Source organism: Sinohyriopsis cumingii, chromosome 15, assembly GCF_028554795.1.
Source record: "Sinohyriopsis cumingii isolate HCF-2022 chromosome 15, ASM2855479v2, whole genome shotgun sequence".
NCBI lineage: Eukaryota > Metazoa > Mollusca > Bivalvia > Unionida > Unionidae > Sinohyriopsis > Sinohyriopsis cumingii.
The window spans coordinates 38,836,345-38,862,555 of NC_142975.1; the positions used below are offsets into that span (position 1 = coordinate 38,836,345).

The window sequence follows — 26,211 nt, forward strand, 5'->3', positions numbered from 1 at the left end:
CCATGGCGCAATAATACGCATATATAAACAATCTTGAAACGGTGTGCTGATTGGTCTATTCCTATAGATCAATGATGAATTTCCAATCATTAATCATTAGTGAGGTATGAAAATAACGATAAAAAGTAATAATAATCCCCTTTTTCTAAATAAATTTAACATGGTACACAATCCAATCTCAATCCCTACTTTTTCCGTTTTCCCCTCCCCTCTCATGCACAAGGGACAAAATGCGCAGAAATCTGGAGTGAGAGAGAAAAAGAAATTCGACTGGATAAAAAAATCATTGAAACTGAAATTGTACCAAGTAACCTACAATGTCGTTCTTCATAACGGTATGTTTATATTTCCCTTGTTTGCACTTCCCTTGGGACCTATCTAAAGTGTTTTTATATTCAATGATACAACGTTGCAATCGCCGGTCGACACATTAAGGTAAATGTTTTGGTTATGGGACACAGTTATGTACGGTACTTAAAGCTTTGTTGATGCTCTTGGTGTTTCTTATGCCTCATATAAGTTTCTAAAATTTCATTAATAGTTAAATATGAAAATATCCGAAGACCACGCCTTCTCTCTCTCTCTCTCTCTCTCTCTCTCTCTCTCTCTCTCTCTCATCGTATCAAGAAAAGGGCGAAAATCCACGGAAAGACGAGAGGAGAGGATTTTCGCTTTTGTAATACCACAACGTCTCTGAAGAATGATAGTAAATGTTAGGTCAAACCGACCAAAGGGTTGTTGTTGTTGTTGTTGTAGGGTTTAACGCCATTTTTCAGCACACGATAGGCTATACATGGCGGCCAGTATTAATGGTGGAGGAAGAACCCGCGAAAACCCCGGAAAGAATCAATGACCCACGAGAAGCTACTGGCAAGCTTTCTCATATACCCACATTGGCTCGAACCCACTCAGACAGAGGTGAGATGGCAGTGATCCGTAACGGAGAGCGCTTTAGACCACTCGGCATTTCGGGGCCCCTCCCAAAAGGGGGGTGGGGGGTGGAGAGATTGGTAATACTGTTAATTAAAGCAGAACAATAACTTAGATCAACTTTAAATAAATTAAAATATTTTAATTACCTCTTGCTAGTTCGTCGTTTTGCGTTGATTCTATTCCACTCTAATTTCTTGCCCCTGTACGTCAATGCATTGATGAGAATTCAGTACTCAAGAATCTGTGTCTTTAGGCCTAGTGCTCTACTTTCTTCATTAAAACCATCTTTCGTGTATAAATCATATGTGTAATTTATACTTACTTAATCCATGTGAATAAAAATAGAAACCCAAAAATGAAAACAATCAACTTGTCAATATCAAAAGTTCATTGTGAATATGCACAAAATGATAGAACTACATTTTGTAGCGGACACACTCGCCAGGGATAAATGGTGCACTTCCCACTTTTATTTTCGCTCTGTTCTTCTTTTCATTAGTTCTTCGCTCTGTTCCTCATTCATCTTTATACATATAATCCGTCAAAAATCAGTTAATTTTTTATCTTCTTTCGTTTCTTTATTCTCACTTTTAGTTTACTCAGTCATTGTTTACCTTTGTGTCCTATATTTCCTTTAATAATTGCAAATAGTATATTAAGAGCTTCTTACTTTAACAATTTTATAATGACATATTTTTGTGATCATCCGCGATTTAATGAGGTTTATTCACATGCATTTACAATTTTTGTATCGTGAAAGGATGTTTGTTTGGTGTTTTGGTTGTAACGACACTTTTAACGCTTTATTGGCTATATCATTTGGATAGTATTGGAAATTATAGCTAATTGTTTCTTTACCAAGGATATGTCAAGGAAGCAGACTTGGGCTGGCCTGGTTGGATTAAGAAGCAAAATCTGGCGTAGATTGATATTCTATGTTTTCCCCTATTTCCAATGGCCTCAAGACAACAATCGCTGTCAAGTGAAATGTTTTTTAACGCGCATCTACTACATTTGCTTTTTTCTAATCATCTAAAGACGACACATCGCGAAAATCATACTAAACAATATAGAGATTATTCTCTATGTGAGAAACTTAGGGAGGGTCAATTTTACGAAACTAATCCATACTGTAATCAATTCCCTTGAATGTCCTGCATTATGATATTTGGTCATTGATATTGACTAATTGATGAGTTAAGAAAAATATTGTAATAAATTTTTAGCATGCTCATTTGTTTATATCGAAGGATATTATAGATTTGTCTTTGGATTACATGTTTGATTATGGGAAGTAGGTGTTGGGAATATAGTTCTCAGACTGAAATAATTAGCAAATTAATAGGAGCAAACGTCCCGTAGTGAAGTGTTAGTGAGTTTCCATGAGTCATGGTTTACTGTTCATGAATTCATGTCAGAGCCGTATGAGTGTCCCTGTCACTCCGTAGTCCTTATTAAAATCTAGTTGTGTAAATTGATTGTGTGACTCCAGGTGCAGTATTTATGTTTGGGGACTGAAAAATTATACAGTGGAAAAAACGAGAAGGAACTGTTCCGTTGTCGGCCATCGTCGTTTGTTGTTGTTACGGTGGTAGATATGCTGTGGAGTTATAATCGTATTGTCCTAAAATAATTATTTGACCGACCTAAGGTAATAAATATAGTTCCCTGCATTTGGTGGTTGAGTTGTATAGCTTCACGGTGTGAATTGTTGGTGGTCCGTTACGGAAAATTAATGATGATTAACCATGCAGTTGTAAGATTGATAACCAGTTTACAATAGTAGTTGTTTGGAAGTCTTTGGAATCGTGGGAAACTTATGACTCCTAGCGGGATTCGCGCCAGGGTGAGACATGACTCGGTCAAGAAATCCCTTTCTATGCTACAATATTCTCCAAACAACGACTCCCACAACCAATACAAAATTCACAAAAACTAAACAAAGCGATAAACTGAGAGGAAAATGCAGATAGTACATTCCATATGTTTATTACAATATTATCATGGTTTTCCATTCCAAACCCCAACCCCACAACCATGTGAAGCAAATTGGACTATCATTAAACAAAAACCAATTATTTAACAACAACGCGAAACACGGCTTTTACATAAATTTCGTAAATACAAATTTAAAAAATAAAACTATAATAATTTAGTATTATATTTTATTTGGGAATATGCCAATACCAACGAGGTTCTTCCATAATAAGTCAACAAGATATATTGTTTAATATACTACAAATACTATAACCCTATCTACTACTACTACTACTATTGTTGCTGCAGTTACTACTACTATTGCTGCTGCTACTACTACTATACTAGTCGCTTTGTTCATATTTAAGGTATGTATGTCACTTTTTTTTGTTTCTATTCTGTCGATTAGGTAATACTTTAAAAACCAGGTTGTCAAATAAGTTTAAAGTGTTATCGTACAAACTCATTTGAAATGAACTAATCATAATATTGGTACTGGGCTTTAATGCAGTGTAAAAGTAAAATGAAGTGGGTTTTTTCGTCTTCTTTCTTTCTTAATCTAGTACAAAATCTTTCACCTCTGCGTATTAATATATCGTGTCCCTTCTATTAAATCATCATGGAAAAGTAGAATTCATAAAAGCGAACACAGACCCTTGGTCCCTTCCACTAATATTATTTAGAATAATTGTATAGACCAGTGATTCACAAGCACTAGGCCGTGGATCCCCGAGGAACCGCGGGGTTATTCGAAGTCAACATAAAAGTACAACTATTAGCATGTAGAAGTCCGCGAAATTTCATTTGAACTTAAGTAGGGCCCTCATGCTCGAAAAGGTTGTGAACTACGTGTATAGATATTAATTTGTCCTGTATAACTGAAGTTATCTACACGATGCTGACTTTATTTTGTCATTGCATAAATTAAATATTGATCATTTTATGATTTCCCCACTAAAATGCAACAAGTTTGTTTTTTTAATCGTATTTTAAATATTTTAATAAACTCATAGATGACATTATACAAACATATGACTGTATACGTTTTCTTGTCGCAGCATGACGTCAACAATACCCGCGCCACGAATGACGTCACGTAGAAGCAGGGTAGTAACCAAGAGAGCTAGCTAGCTTTCAGGTCTGGATTACAACTGATCAGCTAAAAGAAGCAAATACATATAGTCATGAAAACGAAATCGATGAGATTCCGATGGATGTCAAATTTAAAAAAGTGGGTAGTAAATAACCTGTGCTGTGTTGTAAGGAAGAAGAACAGAAAAAGAAAGCGATGCGAAGATCTGGAAAGTACTGATGTGGTAAGTATGAAAAAATACATCGTCGTGTCACCGCGCGCGAAGAGAGAGAGAGAGAGAGAGAGAGAGAGTATTGAACAATGAACACATATTGCAGTTCTTTTTAACTGGGGCCTGTTTTAAACAGTTAGTCACTTGTATAGCAAGAGCATAAAGTAAAGAATGCGCTGTATCGTCTTTGTCTTTTAGAATTCTTCAGAAATTAAATTGGTTCATTTATTTATTTATTTATTTATTCTCATAGGCGGTTATATCCTTTTTGATTGATTGATTGATTAGCACTGGCAAATCGGCCCTCTCACAAGCAGTATATTTAAATTATCGTAATGGTTCAAGTTGCAATGGGTCAATGTCATATTCTACTGGAGTTAAACAATTTCTAACTGGAATGATTATGATGTAAGATATCGTTTGGTAACTGTAAATATTTCATGAAATATGTTAATACAAATAGTTACACATATAGAAATCTTTTTAATTAGGTCCCGATTTGTGCAATTAAATCGTATTAATATATTTTAGGTGAGTAATTAAAGTGAACTGTGTAAGTTACATCAAGCACAGTCTCTATGTTATATACTTCCAATATAGGTTTTATCCCAGTCTTCAGCGAAGGGGGAATAGTGATGGCGTCTGTTCCTCATAGTCTGTCCAGAACTCTTAAATTACGTGGTTGAAAGCCACAAAACCTAGTACTTAAGTTGTTTATATAATTAACATTTACAAAATGTACTTCATATTTCAACCCCATCCCTTTGACCTTGGAAGTCATGAAAGATGAAGTATTTAAAAACATACATTTGCAGTGAAATATTTAAAGATATATTGAGCAAATTTTAGATTTTCAAGCAGGCAATGAAAACATACAGTTTATATCATAGTAAGCGAAATACAATCTCCGTGTGACGGCTTGGGACTTGAACGGGTCGGCCGGCCGGCGTGGGGGAGGAAGAACTTGTCGTCTAAATGACAGAAGATTGTAAAGAGAACTATGGATTATTAACTGACTGGTGCTAAAATTCACACCAGGACGTAACTGACTATTGGAGTCAAGTACTTTGCTCAAGATATTACGGCGTACAATCTTTCCTGGTCCAAGCCGTTTTCAAACTGCAACTCACTGTGTGTAATACACATTTTCTTTCTACTGAATATATGAGCTAGACAACTTTTATTTTTTAGACGAAACATCATGACGTTTTAACGATGTTTCGACTAAATGAACATAACCAGTTTTTTTAAACTTGAAAATTGGAAAACAGAAAGGAAATTTTTCCCTCTTTATATCCAACAGAAAACACTATAGAAATTGTTAAAAGAGCTTATAGTTTCAACAATCGGACATGTTTTTGGCATTGCGTCGAATAAATACCCACATACTCTATTCTTTCCAATTGTTATTTCAGGATAAATGTGGTGACGTGACAGCCTTTTCGGCGATAGATCTGAGTGCGATCACCTCTGCAGACCCACCGTCTTCCCGTCATGCTGAGTAAGTTAGGAATGGCTCATTTCTGCAGCATTATTTATAACTCACGAATTGCCAATGCAAACTTTATCTGTCATCCACCGTCTATCAGTCAACTGAGTACATTATCTCCCTTATGAGCCGCGGATTGTCTCCCCATGTTAGGTAGTTTACAATAATGTAAGGCAGAACCAGGGCTTTATGCATTTTAACTTATTGCAATGAACGCGTTGCCGATATAATTGTGGAGTTCTAAAATACGAAACACAGCAGTGTTGTTCTACTTGTTATTGGCATTAATAATAACTAGCATCAACTGAACAGTTAAAAGACTTCATATGTTATTTACAATGCGTTGTTATACAAATGCCTACTGTGGGAAGGAAACTCCTTGTTAGACACGGAAACAGACTTTATGATCCTACAAATTATGTCTTCTCCCGGGACACCTGTGGCTGGTTACGTAATCTCATCTGTTGAGTTTCGCTCGTGTGGTTGAAAGATAATGGTTTAACAACTAAACAGTTTCCACTGTATCGTATGTAAAAATGCCATAAAAAGTTATTACTTTTCGTTTTTCATGCAAGTAGAATGGAATTATTAGAAACAAAACGAAAATGAAACTGTAATAAAGTGATAAAATGGCCCAGAAAATCCCGTTTAACAAATACTGCTACCTCATTGTGTCGACATAGATGTGTCAATTCACCTGAATCGTCGTGAAACTACACGATAGCATTTAATACCCTCTTTACATTGATCAAATTTTTCACTACCATTTCTTTTCTAAAGTCCTATACTCAGAACATTTATTTTTCTATAATAAACGCGCTGTCTATAACGTAACCAAGGTGATGCAAAAGTTGTATTATGAGTCTGAGTCGAGTACGGACAATCAATCATTTCAAAATTTAGTATTTTATATCGGATAATTAATAAATAATATCAAAGGTACAGGTACATTTTGCATGTTAATGATTATCCTTCTCTTTAATTGTTGACCTTTCTGAAACTTTTTCTTTTACTACAGAATTAATTATTTAACACTATGTTAACTAAAATGTGTAATTTTATTTACTAGAAATATATTACTCTTTTAACTGATTTTCATTTGTTGTATGTTAAAGCGTGCTACTGAAAACGAAACAGGATTTAAAATTAAAATGTATTTAAAATATTCTTAAACTCATTTATCATTTATTTACTATCAGCTTATTCAAAATGTGCGCAATTTGTATTATAACAGAAATCTGAAAAGGCACATATTAACTTCATAACATTGGATTTAAACTGTGATTAACTCCTGATGATTTAAATCATAAAAAGTGACGCCTACTCAAAAGCAGATTCACCATTTTTTTATCAAAACATATAAAACAATAAATATTTAGGAGATTTAAGGATGAACAGATTCCAACATGATACGTATTTTCATGCGATTAATATATATTTTTATTTCAATGCCTCGCATGCGGCATTTTCTGCGTATTACATGCAGTATGTCATACATCCACGGAGTCATTGACACCCCGGTTTATCTTGTAAGTTTGAGAAAACAAATTGTTTTATTAAGTCATATTACTTCTATAATAAGTAACTGATCACATTACATTGGATAACATTTTACTACCTCTGAATCCAGCCATCTTGGATACAAAATGTCTTTATGTATATGGTGTCGCTCTACAGTTTCGTATCTTGTATAGTGTTAGAACGTGAAAGAAACATAATTGCCAGGTTGTCCTCACTGGTTACACTGGCTACTTAAAATGACCTTGTGTATATTAGACATTGTTAAAGGAACTTTTGGTTCACTTTACTTATTCTGTTTGATGGATGGGTTTATTTTGGGTTATAGATTATTCAGTTTGGCCTTAGTTCAGATGTGCTTTTATATATTAGAAAAACACTTCTAGCTCCTCTTGGTTATTTTCAGTCCTGGACTTCAAAGGTAAATTGTAAATAAAAAGGCCGATAACATTTTTCGTTTGATATATATGGTAAATAATTGATTTAATATTCATGAACTGAGAGTATATAGTCTGGAAAAATTGTTTATCACTGTTGTATTACTACTGAAGTTAGTTGAATTAGAGACTAATTCAGGCTGATTTCTTTTGAACACAAGGGAACAGTCATTTTGCTCAGTTGCTTGCTTAGATCATGTACATCTTCCATAAGAACAATATCCAATGAAATTTCAACCAAGGTACATGAAAGTAACATCGAGGTATGCTAAAATTCTCTCCAAAGTCCGTGCTGCAAATGTTGCCTAGTTATGGCAACATGTGTTTGCAATCAAACTAGGTTCAGTCATTAGAATACAGTGATCCGTCTGACGGAATTGCATGTTGTTCGGGTCGACGGGGAGGGCATATAGCTCACAGACTGAGGCAAGCGTTGACATAAAGCAAGTCTTATATAGCTGATTGATGAATATAGACAAGAGGGGCTCGAACTTGGATGAATTAAGATATGTTAACACCCAGAAGAGATTCAGTTTTTGAAGCAACTTTAGCGAACGTTGTGTGGACAGATCAAAATCGGAAAGCTAGTAGGAAATGTTCTTGTTGAAGTTAATATAGTCTCGTCCATGAAATCGTAACGTGTCCAAGGTCATGGACCGGTATGACTTTATGGTGATGGGGATAATTCCTTGTTTTGAAAGAGAAAGAGATAGAAGTTGGCCTGGCTGATAAATGGAGGCAAAGAGTGGTGTAACACCATTTATATGGCGCTAGTCGTTAAAATACCCCATTTCCCATATTCTGAGGAGTTATCTGAGTATTACTAAATTGTCCGAAAGTATCAGGACCGTACGTTCGCTTAAGTGTTATACCCAATTGCTTAACGCATTGGAAATGGTTTTCATTTCCTGGAGGTTGATGAGAAGGGCCGTTTCTTAAAACATCGAATTGCCACAAACTGTCTTAAAGTCCAGTGAAAGGTCGCCATGGCCTAGAAGGACCGTTTGTAATCTGGTAGCAAACATGCCACCGCATTGAACAGGCAAAGGAGCTAAAGTAACTCGTTCGCAGAGAAAAATGTTTTAATTTAATTATTTTCAGACGTATGAACGATGTTTTCGATTTTCGTTGGGGAAGAGGGGAAACGTACGAGACTGAGGTATGTGAACAAGTCCATAACAAGATTTATAAAATGTTCAGAGGGAAAAAGGTCTGACATCTTGACATTTATTATCTAGCCTAGTCTGCAAATGGAACACACCGAACTTACTCCGTTATTTTGAATGATGTTGTCCAGTTACGCCTCAGACTCTGTAGAGGCTGTCGTCTTAAACAAGAAATTACAAAGTCTAATGATTATATGAAGACCGAAAGGCTGAGGATAAGACCGATAGGAAGAACACGGAGTTTTTCCAGGATAGGAGAGCCAAAGCAATTTGCGCGACATCGTATGGATTGGAATGTGAAAATACTCGCCGGACAGCTTCTAGCCGATCTCGTAGTTATCATGTTACCCTGAAAAACAGTACGATTTTGCCGTCTTATTCTTGAGTTTCGGGGTCAGATTGAATTGGTTGAGGCTGCAGAGGTGGTTGACAGGTCCCCATTTGCCGTTGGACATCGTCGACAGAACCAATCAAGAGTAATATTCTTGAAAGTGTGACTTTAGTACAAGCTTCACCGTCCTCTTTATAAGTAAGAATCTATTTTTTGCACTGCTGTAAATGTGAGATAAGTTAAGGTATAAAAAAATATCAAGATTAATTGGTATGTCCGAAGAACAGATGAGCACAGGGCAGCGAAAGCGAAAACTGGTTTTAACTGAATATAACGGTGGGCGCCTAGCGGGTGGAAGGGGGGATTAACCTTTAAGAGTTACTTTCAGCTGTCTATATAACCTATAGTCAGAAAGACATTTTACGTCTTTCCGGGAGGAGTGATGTTGAGGTAGGAAAGAAAGTTATCCTAATGCAACATGATAAGGTAATATATTTGTCGGAGATATGAACATTTCTTATGTTTTTATTTGTTTCGTTAATGACCTTCTGCTGTTTCGTTCTTCTAGTTTAGAAACAGAAATGGCAAACTTGAAGCTACAAGACCTGCATATAGTAATACCGCTGGGTGTTGGAGGTTTTGGAAGGGTAATATTGGTAAGTACTTTATTCTCCAATTTGTGTTTCTCCTCTTTTTGTCCCTATGTATAATCCTGCATGTCGTTTGAACAACTAATGAATGTAGGCGACGCGGTGGGTCATTCGTTTGGCGTGAGAGGCTCAAGACCGAAATAATACTGCTTCGAATCCTACCATAGGATGAGCCAGGTCGGGTACGTTGTATTGTCCTTGGGCAAAGCCCTTTACTTCAGTGGCATCGTCATGAAATAAACCTACATACGTTGTTATGATGTAAAATATCACATCCAACTGAAACCTCGTATTTTTTAAGAAAAGTGGGATATATCAACTTTGTTCGTCTGTCCATCATTCACTCTATTCCACGTTGATCACTTTTAATCCCTATACAATAACAGAAGTTGGTAGAGTCACATATCATATAAACTAATTATGGGACATATATTTTGTTCCCATACGGATTCCATTCCTTTTCGATCAAGCCTTCACTGTATCAACTGATTTGGCAAACAAAACCTCCAATTAGTGGTTCAAACACATTTGCAATTGCACGTCCTTTATCCACTGAAACTATAACTCTGTTTTGCAGATAAAAGAATGTGACAGGTTTTTCAGGGCATGCGTACCTCGTAAACTACAACATTTTCTTTCGACATTTTCTTTTTAATCTAGTTGTTATTAGGATAATGGTCGCACGAAGCAAAAGCGGGGGATCTCAATGAAAATGGATGCGGTCGAACTGCGTAGAATGCAATAAGAATAAAAGAAAAAAATATAAAGCATGTTTGCGTAATAAATTATGATGGTGACTCATGGCTAGCAAAGACGTTGATATTAATCTGCCTAAAAAAGAATACTACGTACTACTTTAATGTAGACTCTGTTTTAATGGAATCCGCTATGTTGACGTCAAAAGGTTGAAATTTGGAATTATAAGGATTAAATGATTATGATTTGGTTAGATAAACGTACGTATCTTATTAATCACTCACAAATCTAACACAAATCACTCAATTTTTATTTTTTGGCGACTGATTGGGTACTAGTTACACTTCGATAAATACTCATCGATTATCATTTGATCCAAGAGAGAATCTTGAAAGTCAAGGGTGAGTATCGGCTGGTGGATAATGTGCATTGATTGTAAGTGACTTTGTTTGTAGTAAGTCAACACAACACTGCGAAAATGTACTACACAAAAACAAGTCTTGAGTGAAGACAATACGTTTAAACTATACAACACAAATAAAAGTCTTCAGAAAAGACAATACCTTAAATCGTAGAACATAAATGCACGTCTTGAGGAAAGACACTATCTTGAAATAGTACACATATTACGTGTGTGAATAATTTTCAGGTGCAGGAAAACAATAACAGCAAAGATACATATGCTCTAAAGATCCTCAACAAGCAGCACATCGTAGCAATCGGCCAACAAACACAGGTCCTGAATGAAAAGAACATTATGGCGGAATTGAGATCAGATTTCATTGTAAGGTAAGATTATGATTTTTATTTTCCATCCTCCCACTGCTTATAGCTGTCCTTAATAGGAGATGCTGATGTCGTTTTGTTTGTACAATTGTCATTTTTTATTATGCTCTCTTTAGGACGATTACCTAAATAAAGAACGAAAGAAATTTAGTTGCAGGATGAAGCCGTAGACATATTTACATACTCTTGGAAAGGATATGAAAACTGCTTATTCATCATTTTGAACTTTCTTTTTGACAAAATCCTTGTTAGCACGATGAAGCAAAATCGGCTTCAAGTAGACGAACAAAACCTGGTACGCACGTTATCTTCTTAGCATATTAAATGCAATGACCACTTGATTTAGACAAAAGAAATTCGGTAAGCATGTTGGTATGCATTACGGAAGACCGGCCTAGTGTTTCATGTCACTTGATCATTCTCAAATTTGGAATAGTTTTTTTTTAACTGTTTGGGTCTATACTTTGTTTGGTTTGAGCTGTTTGGGTCTATAGTTGTATTGGATTGAACGATTTGGGTATATGCTTGTATTGGATTGAACTGTTTGGGTCTATACTTGTTTTGGTTTGAACTGTTTGAACTGTTTGGGACTATATTTCTATTGGTTTGAATTGACTGCGTCTATACGTGTATTGGTTTAAACTCTTTGGGTCTACAGATGCATTGGTTCGCTATTGAGCCATACGTATTATCCAAACGAAAACCGAATTCATTTCGGATCCCATTTGCACAGTAACTATTTTCTAGGTTGTATTAAGTTTTTCACTTCAATCAACACTCCATGGATCCAAGCAATGTTGTCAATTAAAGCTGGACAAAATAGTAAGTGAGCAGTCATTTTTGGTCACTCACTTTTAGGAAAGACGGTAAATGCTTAGTTGTTATGCTTATTTCGAGGCAATTTACTTTATAGAGTTTCAGTCTATTAAATAGGGGTGTTGGATAGGATTTGTTCATTAAGAAACAGTAAATTTGTAAAAGGTGAGAAAGATTAGATTACATTAACTGGTACATGTATGATTGTGAAAAGACTGAATTAAAAGAAATGAAGAAAAAATACATAAACACGTGCATTACGTTTCCATATTGCAAGGAAATCATGGCACAAAATTACTTGTCCAACGAGATTCGCAATTGTCCAACACAAATTGATTTTCTCATGTGCTTAAATTCCATAGAATGAGAGACAATAACAATTAAGCAATCGTGCTATATTAATATTGGCCTATAAAGACGTTACAAACAAGTCGGGTATGATATAATACAATTAAATGCATTCCTTTTAATAAGATATCGAGTCTCACGTGGAAGCTGCAAATGAATAATCAAACTCATACAAATGACAAAAGCATCATGAAAAAATTTAAGAATCTTATCGACACTTAGACCTGACGAAAATTCAGTAGCTATTGTATCCATTTAAAATATTTATAATTAAGGCATCTTCAGTTGAACATGTTATTACAATTATAGTACTTCATAGATGATAGTTGGAAGGTAGGCATGTTCAAACAACAGATATGGAGCTATGTTTCTTTCACAATTTTGTTTTTATTTTCAAGGTTGCATAAAACGTTTAAGGATGATGAACATCTGTACCTGTTAATGGAGCCTTGTCTTGGAGGCGAGCTGTTCACCTTGTTAAATGAAGAGTAAGTTAAACAATTTTATACACTGTTGATTTAGTTTTTATTACCGTAATTGTTTGTTTGTTTTTCAAGAAAGCTAACACTTAAAGGATGGTGTTAAATTCCAAATTTAAATGAAGAAGAAACATCAACTAACACTTTCGTACGTGGCACTGTAGAGGTCATCTTTCTCTTATAGGTGAACAATAATTTGATGACACAAACGTGCATATTTATGTCATCATAAAAATTATCTGAAGAAACGGAGATCGATTTTACTACATTTATTCTACTTGTGCGTGTATACTTGCTATGGATGGCGGCGCTAATTTTGTAAATCGTGTTATCTAGCAGCTGTGATTTTTTCCTTGTACAGTGATTTTACCATAAGTTTCCTGTTGAAACCAACATTGGCTACGTGTTATATTCAGGTAATTTCAAGTGACCCCTTATTTAAATGAGAGACAAAATGGCCTTTATCTCTCAAGTTTAGGACACTGTTGGCAGTACTGGCCGTGTTTGTATTATACGTTTGTGTCATTTTATAAATTCATTATGTTGGGCTTTCTTCAAACCTTACAACACGATCACGGGGATTAATTAAGGACAGGAAACAAAATTTTCTGTCAAATATAATCGCGATCCGTTTGTCTACGTGATTTACACGCATTAGTCACATCAGCTGTAACAAATTCTTTTTCCAAGGTTAAAGGTTATCCTTATAAACAAAATTAATTAATTAGTTGTTATTTAGATATAACATCCATTGAACAAATGTGACAAAATTATTTACTTTTATTCCGCTTATTTTCTCACAAGTACAGTTTGGGTGCTACGACTCGACCTCCTACGTCACTGCCTTAATTAACACATACGTATTAGTTATAAATATTTTGAACTAATGTCACGTGACGCTCGACGTTATCAGTTCAGTACACAAAACACGTAAAAATCACTAGTGTAAAATTGCTTTTTTAAGAATTGCAGATGTTGAATTATTCTGATTATATAGTTATTTAGATTTTCATAATTTTTTTTAGACCTTGTGAATAGTAGCAACGGCGAGGAACTTAAAATATTTGATGAATATGACTTTTGAGAAAAGGTTAACGTTTTGTATTTTCTGAATGAAAAAATATTTGTTGGAGATGTGAGTTGTTGATATTCTTTGGAAGGAGATGAATGCCCTAGAATGGTCTGATGGCTTTAATACAAATCTTCATGGAACGCAATGTATGTCGACTTTGACCAAAGCCCATTGCTATACTCCTTTCCGCTTCTAAATTTGTTGATTTTTTGTTATAGAAAGAACTTTAGTCATACAGCTGCAAAATTCTACACAGCCTGTATAGTAGAGGCACTCAGCTTCATACACTCAAAAGGAATCATCCACAGAGATCTACAGCTCGCAAACGTACTCCTGGATTCCAAAGGATATGCAAAACTGGTATGTATACCTACACATTTATACTCTGATATATGTAACCCTGGCTCCAGAGCATTCACTCTCAAATGAATATTCCTGGACTCCAAAGCTTATGCAAAATTGATTTTATATATTTTTATATTTGTACTCTCAAATACGTATTTTTGGACTCCAGAGCATGTGCAAAATTGTATATATACTGTTACGTATATCTGATTTAATTCATATTTATTTTAATTTAATTGTTTGTCAGTCTTAAATTTTGCATTCTATTATATGCTATTAAAATGTAAATTTATTCACTGGAGATAATATTTTTCCAGGAAATCAGTTGACCTGAATCATTCTTTCGTAAACACCAGGATTTGACCTAGAACCTAACCTTGATTCAAAAGTAGTAGCAAACACGTATATAAGTTCTATTTTTATTTTAAAATGATTGTTTGTTGTCAAGGTCATGATTCAATATGTAAACAATTTTATTTTATTTTATTCTAAGAGTAAAACCATTCTCCTAATCAAGGCCATATTATGTGCACGTGATTTTTTTACATGTCAACACGGTCATATGGCGCTGTGTTTCGCAATTTTTCCATTACTGTGCATCCGTTAGTTTCAATAAAGATGTGTAGAGAGAGATTTCTGTTTTGGGCTTTTTACACTGATGTTAAGTTATTTCGTTATAACTAGATTTTGAATTATAATTTTCTTCAAATCAGTGAGATTTCAAAAGAATTAATTATTTTTCCTCTGGAAATATTTTGACAGACGTTTTGAAAAGACATTGCTTACAAATTTAATTTGGATTTCCAAGACCGGTGTCGTAAATTTTATTTCTATAAATAACTGTAGACTTCAACACTACAGAATGCAACATACGTCATCGTCTTCCATCTTGTATTCTTCGTCGGGATTCGAACGTGAAATCAGTAGTACATTTTGTTATTAGGACTTCAAAAAATTTATTCTTTGATAATTCTCGGATTAATTTTGGATTTGATTCTATAAAACCGTAAGTTCATTTTTTTTATTTTTACAGGATTTTTCCAGGGAAATAAATTAATGTATTTTTATAAGCTTGTTGTTATCACTCTTTCTTCTCTTACTGTTTATTCGAGCCTAAACTAGTAACATAAGAATACTTCTATATTTTGCTCTCAAATACATGCTCCTGGACTACAGAGGAAGTGTAAAAATAATATGTATACCTCTAATGCTACTTTGAAATACGTACTCCTAGACTACAGGGCATATGCAAAACTTATGGTTTTCACACTGCTTCATTTCCAATATTTGTAAAATCTTTCAGCAGTTTATCCTGTTGATACATTTGTTGGTTATAAAAACTTTTCCAAATCACAACTCCAAAGTCGTTTGAGATATATGAATGATCTTTGGTAAATATTCCAAAATCGTAATTCGGTTGTATCTTCTGCATTTCATTAATTTTTTTGTCATTCCTTCCATTATCCCCGATTTAGTTGCAGGGTCTTAACACTAAGATCTTGTCCAAAACGTGTATGATACACTTACTGGACAAGCGTTATAAAGGTACAGTTCCATATTCAAAGTTCTTCTATTAAATCACGTGAACATTTATCTCCATTTGTCAGATCATTCGTCCATCAATCACACATCCATTTTTGGAGCATAACACATGCTCCTAGTCAATTTCCTGTATATTTTGTAGATACGAGTGTCCTATCTATGATTTCTACGATTAATAATTATGTCCCCTAGCAGACATTTGGCCTGGGAAGGAATGTAGATGACTTCATGTTTTTGTTTCTTCTCTCCTATCCCCGATGTGATACAGAGGAGTGGAAATATGACATCATCAGTTACTTCAACTGCATGTTCTTAAATATATTTCTTTGGCAGATCATAATTCCCAAACCGATTAAGATATTTCACCACCACCCAAAAACAATAAAAATGATACACATGTGGAACAAATCGACTTGAGATACTTAGACTTTTTCCCCTATTCAATATTCTTTTATGTCGCCTTATGGTAGTGGCAACCCATGTCTTGCTTGTTATAGTAGAATGGTACCCAAATAATGATTCATCCTTTGATAAGTACAAGTCTACAACAATTTGCACCATACATGTTTGAACTGTAATCTTTACACATGAATCTGATGTGCGTCAAAACCAATTTTAGAAAATTGGTTTTGGTTCATCTAGCCTTACAATGAATGTACTGGATTTCATCAAGTATGTAGAAAAATGAATGAAACATACGGCATACCTTTAGTCAATACTCTGAAATGGTTTTATTCACATAATGATGTAAATAATTGCCTTCAACTCTCCATCAATAACATTCTTTGGTCAAACTTTCCTTTGCATTTGAGATATGTAAGTGGAAGGCATATTCTAACATTGATGAACTTGTGGCCTTGCTCAATTAGCCCTTCGTGTCTCTATGACACGTCAAAACTGAATCTTATACATCGCGCTCTTATTATTGGTTTTTCATTCTTTCAGTTTGATAATAAATATTATTTCTTTATCTGGTTAGAAAACATTATGTAATATTGTTTATTCTTTTCTTCCATAGATTAGCAACTTTTTGTTTCATAGCACTAATTTAAGTGCCCAGTGTCATCCACAAAGTAACAGGGGATTCGTAAAACCTTTAGAGAAATAATTTGCAACACATGTCGGATTGATTTAGATCGCATTCGGTGAATCAGTGATAGATCATCCCCATCCTCACGCATGGGTTTGTTAGGTAATCATTTCACCTTTCATTACTTATAGTGGATATTGTCAAGTTAAGGTTACTAGGTACTTTCCGAATACACTCTGCTTTTCAGCTACATGTAACACATATCATTTTATGCGTTTTTTTCTCTCAATAGATTGACTTTGGTATGGCCAAGAAGGTCGGACCAGGTGAAAAGACCCAGACGATGTGTGGAACGCCAGATTATATAGCCCCTGAGATCATTTTAAAACAGGGACACGACACAGCGGCAGATATTTGGTCCTTGGGAGTTCTTGTTTTTGCTATGCTTTCTGGCCGGTAAGAATTGACAAACACTGTGTACGGTTGTAAACGGTTTGCTGTGCACCAAAACTCGCCTGTGCCTGCAATACATGCATTTAAACAGTACGCGAGCCTCTGGTGTTTTTCTACAGCTGAATTCGCAATAGCGCACATGTCAAAACAGTTACCGCTGCCGCAATCATGTATGAATGATTAAGTTACGCCTTTTCGTAGAAATAATATAGTATGCTTAATATATAAAAAGAGAATCTAGTTGTCTACCCACGTCTTTCTTTTACAAAAACGTACATCTTTTATATCTGAACCGAAAGTAACGAATACAGTAAAACTATAAATCTATTTAAATGAAAATTTAATTTATACCGATTTTGTATTAACCTTAAGAAAAAGCTAGGAGGCTAGAAATCAAAATTTTCCTTTTACGTATGTAATTCTCTGGAGATTTTAATTCGACTGTCATGTTTATAAATAAAATATCGTAAGCGGGTAGTGATTATATTGCGTGGAAGATACCACGATTCCGTAAATTGACGAGTTTTTCCGAGTTTTGATAAGACGACAGATCACGTGGTCCCGTGACGCAATAGTAGCCAGTCCTCGAATACAAACATAAACATGGCGAACGAGGCAGACAGGAGGAGACCACATTTGGGTTGCACATTCAAAAGTTGAATCTGCTATCTGATATAATAGTTTATGTACTGTGCTGGTCAGTGCTAAACGAATTTTTTTAGGCACATGCAGAACACACAGTACTAATTATACGGAAGAACTGTAAACCAGTCTAGAAATGGGTGACAAAAATAATAGAGTATTTACGGGTTTGGTGGTCCATAATTGGTTAATAATGAAAACTAAAATTTTAGGAAAAATATCTTTTGAGAGCTTATTCTATATGTAATTTTAAAAAAATATAGACACATTTCTACTGATGCAATTTTAGCATTCTTACAGGCTTGACTCAGGAGTACTCGATAATGAAAGTAGCACCTGATTCATTTGGTGCAGAATCAATAACATGTGTTTCATGCACATGTATGTAAACAAAATGCCGCAGCTCATATGGTGTTCTCCACACATAAGCTTGCACCAAAGTTAGATGTTCATGGAGAATTATAGGTCTCATCATCAGCACCCAGAAATTTAAGTTATTGAATTTTGAATATGATGGTGTTTCCATATGTTTACTATTGGAGTTGAATTAGTACCGTGTGTCCTGCACCGGGCTGGTGACTTAAATAAACTCAAGCCCCGACTGAAATTCCACAAGCCCGGACAGTTCATACCTGTCAACTCTCAAGCCGGGAGAAATACCTCCCGATATCGTATTATCTCATTAATTTTTCTCAGCGAAGTCCCTATTATTACATTATGTCTGTCAATTTTTCATTTGTCAGAAGAAAAAAGCCCAACCCCAAACCATTTATAAATAGATATATTAGCTTAAATGCATTCCTTTTAATAAGATTAGCTTAAACGAATGATCACTGTGAAATTTTCTCTGCAAACAAAATCGCATCTCCATTTCCTCCAAAGAAACTCGGCCAGTTAACACCTGACATTCCTCCACCGTATATGTAAAGTTTAATCACTATGATTCAATTAAAACAAGGAATAAAACAAAATATACCATGCAGCATATGTGCCCTTAAAGAACTAATTCAGAATAAATAGTTTATTCAGCAAACAATGTTACATGGATTAAGACTTAAACCTAAGGAAATAAGATTGGGAATAAAACGTGAGAAAAACAGTTGCCACGTGTACGGTAACTTGTGACTGCAGATTCGAACAGTTAAAATGAAGTCCATGGCATCGTAAGTAACAACAAAATAGGCATCGTTTATTTGGCAATCAACTGATGGTGCTTTCATACGCACACTGTCGAACATGGTTTCTTTGAAGTATGTCTGAAGGTCAGTCGTTTTCACAAGATCAATGCAAGGATAAGGATTATGTTCATTAGTCACACCGGCTTTATTGTTTGCTTACTTGGATCAAAACGTTAGCTATTTTGCAATTTAGCCAGAGCTGACCAGAATATGCAAACCGGGCTTGTCCTGTAGGAATAATAAGGCGTCTCACAGGGAGAAAAGGCATGTCCCATGGGCGCTCGCACACTGGGGCAAAGGCTTGGGTCAATAACTCTTCTTCCCCCCCCCCCATCCCAGTTTATATTGTCAGCCAGTTAATGTGAAACTTTGGCCTCTTTTCTTTTAATCGCTGCTATTTAAACTGCCAAACTGATAGTTTTATATCAGTTCCAATCATTACAGGTTACCGTTTATACATACTACATGTAACAGGCATACACTGAAATGTTTTGTGTTTTTAATTTTTAATCTTTTTAAGATTACTGAAGATTTTGTTTTCTCGAAACACGACAGGTTTACAATCCTATTTTTTAGCAAAGCTTCCATTTGATTAAAATCAGATCTAAATTTCACATAGGACAGTGGTGGTTTGATTTAGGTTGTGCCGTGTTAAGGAATGTATGTCAACCTCTTGAAAATACATTTACTTATTTGCCCAGCGCGATCAAAGTTTCCTCAGGCAAACAATTTTTGTTTCGACAAGCCCGACGGGCACCCCACTTTGAATACAGGATGGGCCGAAGCTAAAACCAGATTGGCCCAGGGTGTCGGGCTATCAGATTCGTTTTTAGCAGTGCTGGTGTTGATAAACGATCTGTGAATTGATTGTTTACAATTTGTGGTCACTTTCTCGGCCTTCTGCCTATTTTCATAACTCACACGTTTAACACTTTTCCCAGGATTTATAACATCCAAAGGTATGTCTGGAACAGCGCCAACTTTTAGTCTAGGCCTAGCATTTGCGTATCCTTGAGCTTCCATTTTTTCATGATCCCTCTCGTAACATTCCTTTTAGAAATGTAACGAGCACAGAGTGCTGTATGGTGTTGCTTTAAAATCGACTCGTTTGTAATAATGTATTCATTCTTTCATTATGCCTTTATCTTTCGGAAAAGAAAAAATTGTTGTCCACAGGCTTTTCTTAATGTTCTATTACACCCGTAAGCAACGCAAAACGGCATTGTCTTTTACTCTGGCAACTCCCACTTGAGTTGCTGAAGTCGCTACTATGACGTCACATCCCAATAGTAACCGAATAGACGCGTTCTTGATTTTGCTATGCTTTCTGTCTGTTTAGGTTATCCTTTCTGTACATATTTATAAGTACCTAGTAAGCACATGAAGTTGTTTATCTTTCAAATATTGTATTTCGTCTTCCAGATCCTTATTTGCAGACAAGGATGATAATGACATGCAGATATTTAATAATATCATAAAGGGGATCAATGATGTTCTCTTCCCAACCGAAATTAGAAAGATCGCTGAAGATTTCATACGGAAATTATGCAGGTAAGAAGGAGATATGCTGATGTCTTTGCAAATAATAAAAGAAACATTTCTGAAGGTCTCCTACGGAAACTACACATATCTGAAAGGGATCGGTGCTGTTGTCCACCGAAGTGACATAGGAACACTGTAAATTCTATATGGAAACTATACAAGGAAGAAGGTATTTTTCGTCTTTGATTTCAACGTACTAGTTATATACCAGAAATGCTATTTTAAAGGAGTTGAACGATGGCTATAGTCTGATTAATATAAGCACCGACTAAAGATTCTCTTATCTCAATTCACTAGATATATAACTCTGCCGAACGGGTTTCAGTGTTTGTATACGTGAAACTATACCTCTATGCTTTCATTTGCTTCTAGACAATTTGAAAAAGGGGAAAACACCGTTGACCATATCACAATATATGAAGCGCTAGACTTTGCATTTTTATGAAACTGTAAAATTCACCATAGATTTTCTTTAAATGCGTAGAGACAAACATAATCTTCTTTTTCCCGTAAATAACGAGTAGGTTGAACATCTGTAGCCAAACGTGTCCGTATAACGACAAAGTCAATAAGAATTTTGCAGCTATTTCATTATTATCTTATTTGTCCTTTTAATGTTGTTATCTAATCTGTTTGTCTGTCTGTATATATAGAGACTTGAAAGTTAGCCCGAATTTCTCCCTGTCCCTGTCTGTCTGTCTGTCTTTCTCGATAGACAGACACAAATCTTATAACGGTAGAATATTCACTCTTGCTTGATCAGAATGGTATTATCAAGCATTCTCTTGCAGATTCCATGGATAGCACTTTCCGTTATTGCCATTAACACAAAAAAGGTATCGATATTTACAATTTTGCATATCTCTCTCATAGAAAATATGTAGAAAATGCACTGTTCCTTAAACCTCACAGGGGCGTCATCCATTTGAAGTAACGTACGAGGAATGGAAGGAATATAATGTTTTTTTCTGTTGTATCACGGTGCAGTGTAGAACATAATTGAATGTTAATATTTATAACACGGTATTGCCCATGAATCAAACTCATAACTAAACAATTAAACATTTAAAGCCAAAAGAGACATGCCTATAATAACCATGCGCCCTCTGCATGATTGATATATTGATTAATTTCATTCAAGCATAAGCTTTATTCCTTCCTTTTTCTAAGAAATAATCCTGTCAAACGCCCCACCGCTCAGGAAATACCAAAGCATGGATGGTTTAACGAATTTCAATGGGAGGACTTACGAGGCAGAATAATGGAACCACCTTTTATTCCAACGGTTATAATTTCTCTCTCTCTCTCTCTCTCTCTCTCTCTCTCTCTCTCTCCATCCATTCCATTTTATTTTCTGAACCATGCCCGTCTCTACACCCAAACAAACAAACAAACAAACAATGCCACAAAAACAGCAACATGCAGAAATAAACAAACTGCAAGATAATTAATGTGAATTGGCTGTTAATCATGATATACTAACTTTATTGGATTGCGTGGATGCTTCATACATCTGATTTAAGAACCCGAGATAGCAGCAGACCATTAAAAGAGGCAATCGGTCCCTCATTGCCATCCGATGCATATCGATATTTAAGCACCGGCTAACACTACAGTTTCTAAAAACAAACACATTATTTTGACCAGCAAAAATGAACGGCTCAGTGTTACTTTCGTTCCTGTCTCCCATAAGATGCTTTAATACAGGGCATTACTTTTATATGTAATTTTCCCAGTTATCTTGCTCTGACATCTATTTCCATTCAGATACAGTATCTGCAAGTATGGACAGGTTTCTGTAGATCACGTAAAGTAATAGCATCGCAAACTGAGAGAATCGTATTTTGGCCATTGCCATTGTTTTGTATTTTTTGTCTATCTATCTTAATATTTTATTTTTTCTTGGTTTTTGTTGTTCCTTCGTTGATTGTTTTCTAGCTAGATATTAACCCAAGACATGTTTGTTTCGTTATTCAGGTCGAATCCTCAGTTGATGCTAGAAATTTCGATTGTGAAAGCTTCACAGAAGAGGCAGATTATCCACACATTGATGACGTAGCAAGCTGGGACCCGGATTTTTAGATCAGTTCTGCTATTCCCACCTTACAGCTGTCAACTTCTATTTTCCCCCGATGATTATAAATTTAGTAGCTGAGAAGCAAGTGAATTGATCAAATGTGAATCCTGAATTTGGAGACTATCAAGAACGCTTACCACGCGCAGAATCACTGAAGCATGCACATCAGATGCAGAGTGAAGGGTTATGATTTTCAACAATGTCTACAAGCATCTGTGAAGAAATATTTTGCTGGACGTATTTTAGTGATGGCATCAGCCACTTGCATTTGCACATACTTGATATCTATGCATATTACAAGGCAATCGTTGGCAAAAACAAACACATTCATTATTTATTTTGTATTTTAAAATTAACACAATTCAAATTTTAAGATCATGATGAAGCGTTTAATTGAATATTTTATATTCTTTTCATTTTGTACATGAAATTTGAGTACCGTGTAATCATACATGCTAGTTGAATTTTATGGAAGTGCACGCTGTTTTTGTGGACACCTAAAATTCCATCTCAAGCATGTGTGGCGTGGTTAGCACTTGAAAGGTGTCCCCTCGTAAAAACTGTTTTCGATCCTTGAAGATTTAGTTATTTAAAGTGACAAATTTTTTGCTCGAGGTTACTCTGATGGTTGTATGGTTCCCTACTCCCTCCAGGTATTTTACATGTTGGTCATCTTTCCTTCTCCATTCCCCCTTTCCTGGTTTTAATTAGTTGTGGCTCTTGCCTGGAGTCATTGTTGTAGACATTCTAATAGATATAATTTGTAATTTTACTTTATATGTTATTGTTTCAAGTACTACTTTGGTGCAGATGTTTCAAATCGTACAAGGCTGCTTTCTTTAATTTAAATCTGATTTGTTTTACAGTTGGTGTGTTCGTGTGTGCCTCTCTCCCTCTCTTTCTCTCTCTCTCTCTCTTTTGCATCCCTCTCTTAACCCTGGTCTCCTTTCAGAAGTCAATTGGCCATACAGGGGCTGGCCTCATTTTTTGTTTGTTTATCACTGCTTCATTATCTAGTTGTTTGTTTTCTATTGCATCATAGTACTTCCTTGTGCTTTACTTGTTTTAGCTTTTATCTGTTCATCCATACTTTGAAGTGTTGATTTGTGCTCGATTTGTGGTAGCTGTATCTGATTTTCTTTATTAGTTGTCTTGTCGGTTAGATTTTTAGGTGTTTCTCTGGCTTCGAAGTCTTTTCCCTGACTGTTATTTGGATTTGTAATTATTTATATCGCTTCTGTCTGGTTTAGTAGTAGTTGGTCCGGTTCTCTGGACTAATGTTGGTTTAGCCTTTCATCTCGTGAGAATGTATTCCTCATTTCTCTTGTTGCAATCTCACTTAACTAATGTTTATTGTTTTCTTTGGAAGGATGCGCGTGGGTAGAGTTACGCTCTTTCAGTAGTGAACGAACTTAACAGTTGTTAAAAAATTCTCAATGGCGGGTACATTTACAAGGACGGTGTTCTTCATGATAAAAGAATACAACTTCAGCTCCTGTTTGATTAATTGTGAGTCGTACACTGATTCATGAGATAGATAAGTGCCCTGTGACCTAAATAATTTTGATTGGTGGAACCTTGACTTTGGAGGGTTTCCTAACTGTTGTTTACTGATTGGTAAATTTACTCTGAGGCTTGAATTGTCAGCTGGATTCGTCATCCTGGAAAGCCAGGGTAATGTTGCCCCTTGGTCTTACATGGTTATTGAAAAACGTGCATGTTGATTCATTTTGAAGTCATTTTCTTACTATTAGCTGCATGTAAAATGTTCAGTGAAATGTTAAAGTAAATATTGTTTAATTTGATGCTATTTACAATACCTCAAATAACGATAGTATGTTTGTTTTTAAATATAGAACGAAAAAGGAAGTGAATGAGCGTTACGAAGCCAGGTAGTTCCTGACACGTGACCTTCGCCTGGAAGTTCGCAAAACCTACGTCAGTTAATATAAAACAAGTGTTACACCATTATTAACATTTCTTACAAAAGATTCAGAAATATTCATACATCCATAAAACCCTCAATTGTATGGCAAACTTCCCAAGAAGTACGCCTCAGTTTACAATAAATGTAGTAGTATTATATGAGAATCCTCATCGTATTAGAATCCTTAAAGGGAAGCTACTCTTCCAAGAGATTTTTATCATGGTCATCCATATTCAGCTATGACAATTTTATGTAACTAAAGCCTTTTTTCCTCTCTTACTTTTTCCTATGCTTGCAAAACAATGTAAATAACATCACTAGTTTAGAATTATGCAGGTCAATGGCTGAAATTCAATCATTTAATATATTTTATATGGCCTGTAAAGTACCTGTATTTCCTCCAATATTCCAATATTTAACTTAAATCCACGTCATAGTCCTGTCACACTCACGTGACCATCACTATATTTTGCGTTGCCCAAGTACTTGCTTTGTTATTTGGTTGTTTTGACTTTTTAATTTGTTTGCTTTGTTTTTTTATATTTTGTTAATAATAATTGTTTGGGTTGTTTGTTTCCTTTACATGCGAAAAGCGTCCTTGCATTGTTCAGAAGTGTATTCCATCAATCGGAATAAAACATTTTCACAAATATAGAGTAACTTTTCTTTCAGCATCCTAAAAACATTTATAGCCATTATTATGGAGTTTTATGCTGACCATGATTATTTTTCAGAATACTGTTACTTACAGGTAACATGAGATATTCCTTGTGTGAACAATGCGTCAATTAGCCTCAAAAAGGGTGACATAATATCATTTACAATTTAGCTTGCCTCAATGAAGTAGGGCAGAGTCGTTATAGTGCACGTCACGTTCTGTCACCAATCTTCCGATATGATAAACTCTCGAAAGATAGGGTTATCTCATCGGAACTTTGACTAGCAAAGATGACTACACGTCAGATTTGATATCAACGTATACATAATAATGGACATGCGTGTTAATTCTACCTGTGTGTATGTACTATATCTATATTCATTCATAACATTTTGAGGTCGGTCCTGTTTCCTGGAAATAGGTACACATATTGTTATACCTGGAACCTTGAAAATTCACCAGGAGCTGCATGTTGACGAGTGTCGCACCTTGACTAAACATATAGATCACAGTGACGCAGATATCGTGTGGCAGTGACCTTGGTTAAAGTGTGCCTTATATTTATTTTTAAAATTTCTTTTCATGCTAGAATCACGAAACAAGAAATTGTATGCATACTTATTAGTATCACACCTTAAAACCAGAGGTCATTGCGACCTATATTTAATATGTTACTGCCTTAGCTTAAGAGTTTGCCTTGACTGGTAATCATATAGGTTTCCTGCAGTCATGTTGTATACAAATGCTTATATCTGGAATATTATAGAAAACAAAGATATCACGAACGAATCCAGATTAAACTACTTTCTCAAACT

At 35.3% G+C, this 26,211-nt stretch overlaps 1 protein-coding gene across 1 annotated transcript; it reads left to right on the top strand.

The window, feature by feature from the left end:
• Positions 1 to 4,102: 4,102 nt before the first annotated feature.
• On the top strand, positions 4,103 to 21,179 carry LOC149781644 (cGMP-dependent protein kinase 1-like). Its single transcript, XM_089934997.1, has 9 exons — positions 4,103 to 4,226; positions 5,630 to 5,715; positions 9,724 to 9,811; positions 11,151 to 11,290; positions 12,850 to 12,939; positions 14,221 to 14,362; positions 17,212 to 17,375; positions 20,615 to 20,743; positions 21,107 to 21,179. Exons 1-9 carry the CDS (start codon positions 4,110 to 4,112, stop codon positions 21,177 to 21,179), a joined length of 1,029 nt encoding a protein of 342 aa, XP_089791123.1. The 5' UTR covers positions 4,103 to 4,109.
• Positions 21,180 to 26,211: the final 5,032 nt, after the last annotated feature.

Bases quoted from the DNA above. Each gene is read 5' to 3' on its own strand.
- LOC149781644 (XM_089934997.1), top strand. From the start codon at position 4,110: ATGAGATTCCGATGGATGTCAAATTTAAAAAAGTGGGTAGTAAATAAC. The intron at 9,812-11,150 runs GTAAGTACTTTA...AATAATTTTCAG, and splicing joins GTTTTGGAAGGGTAATATTG to GTGCAGGAAAACAATAACAG. The intron at 20,744-21,106 runs GTAAGAAGGAGA...ATTTGCTTCTAG, and splicing joins TTCATACGGAAATTATGCAG to ACAATTTGAAAAAGGGGAAA.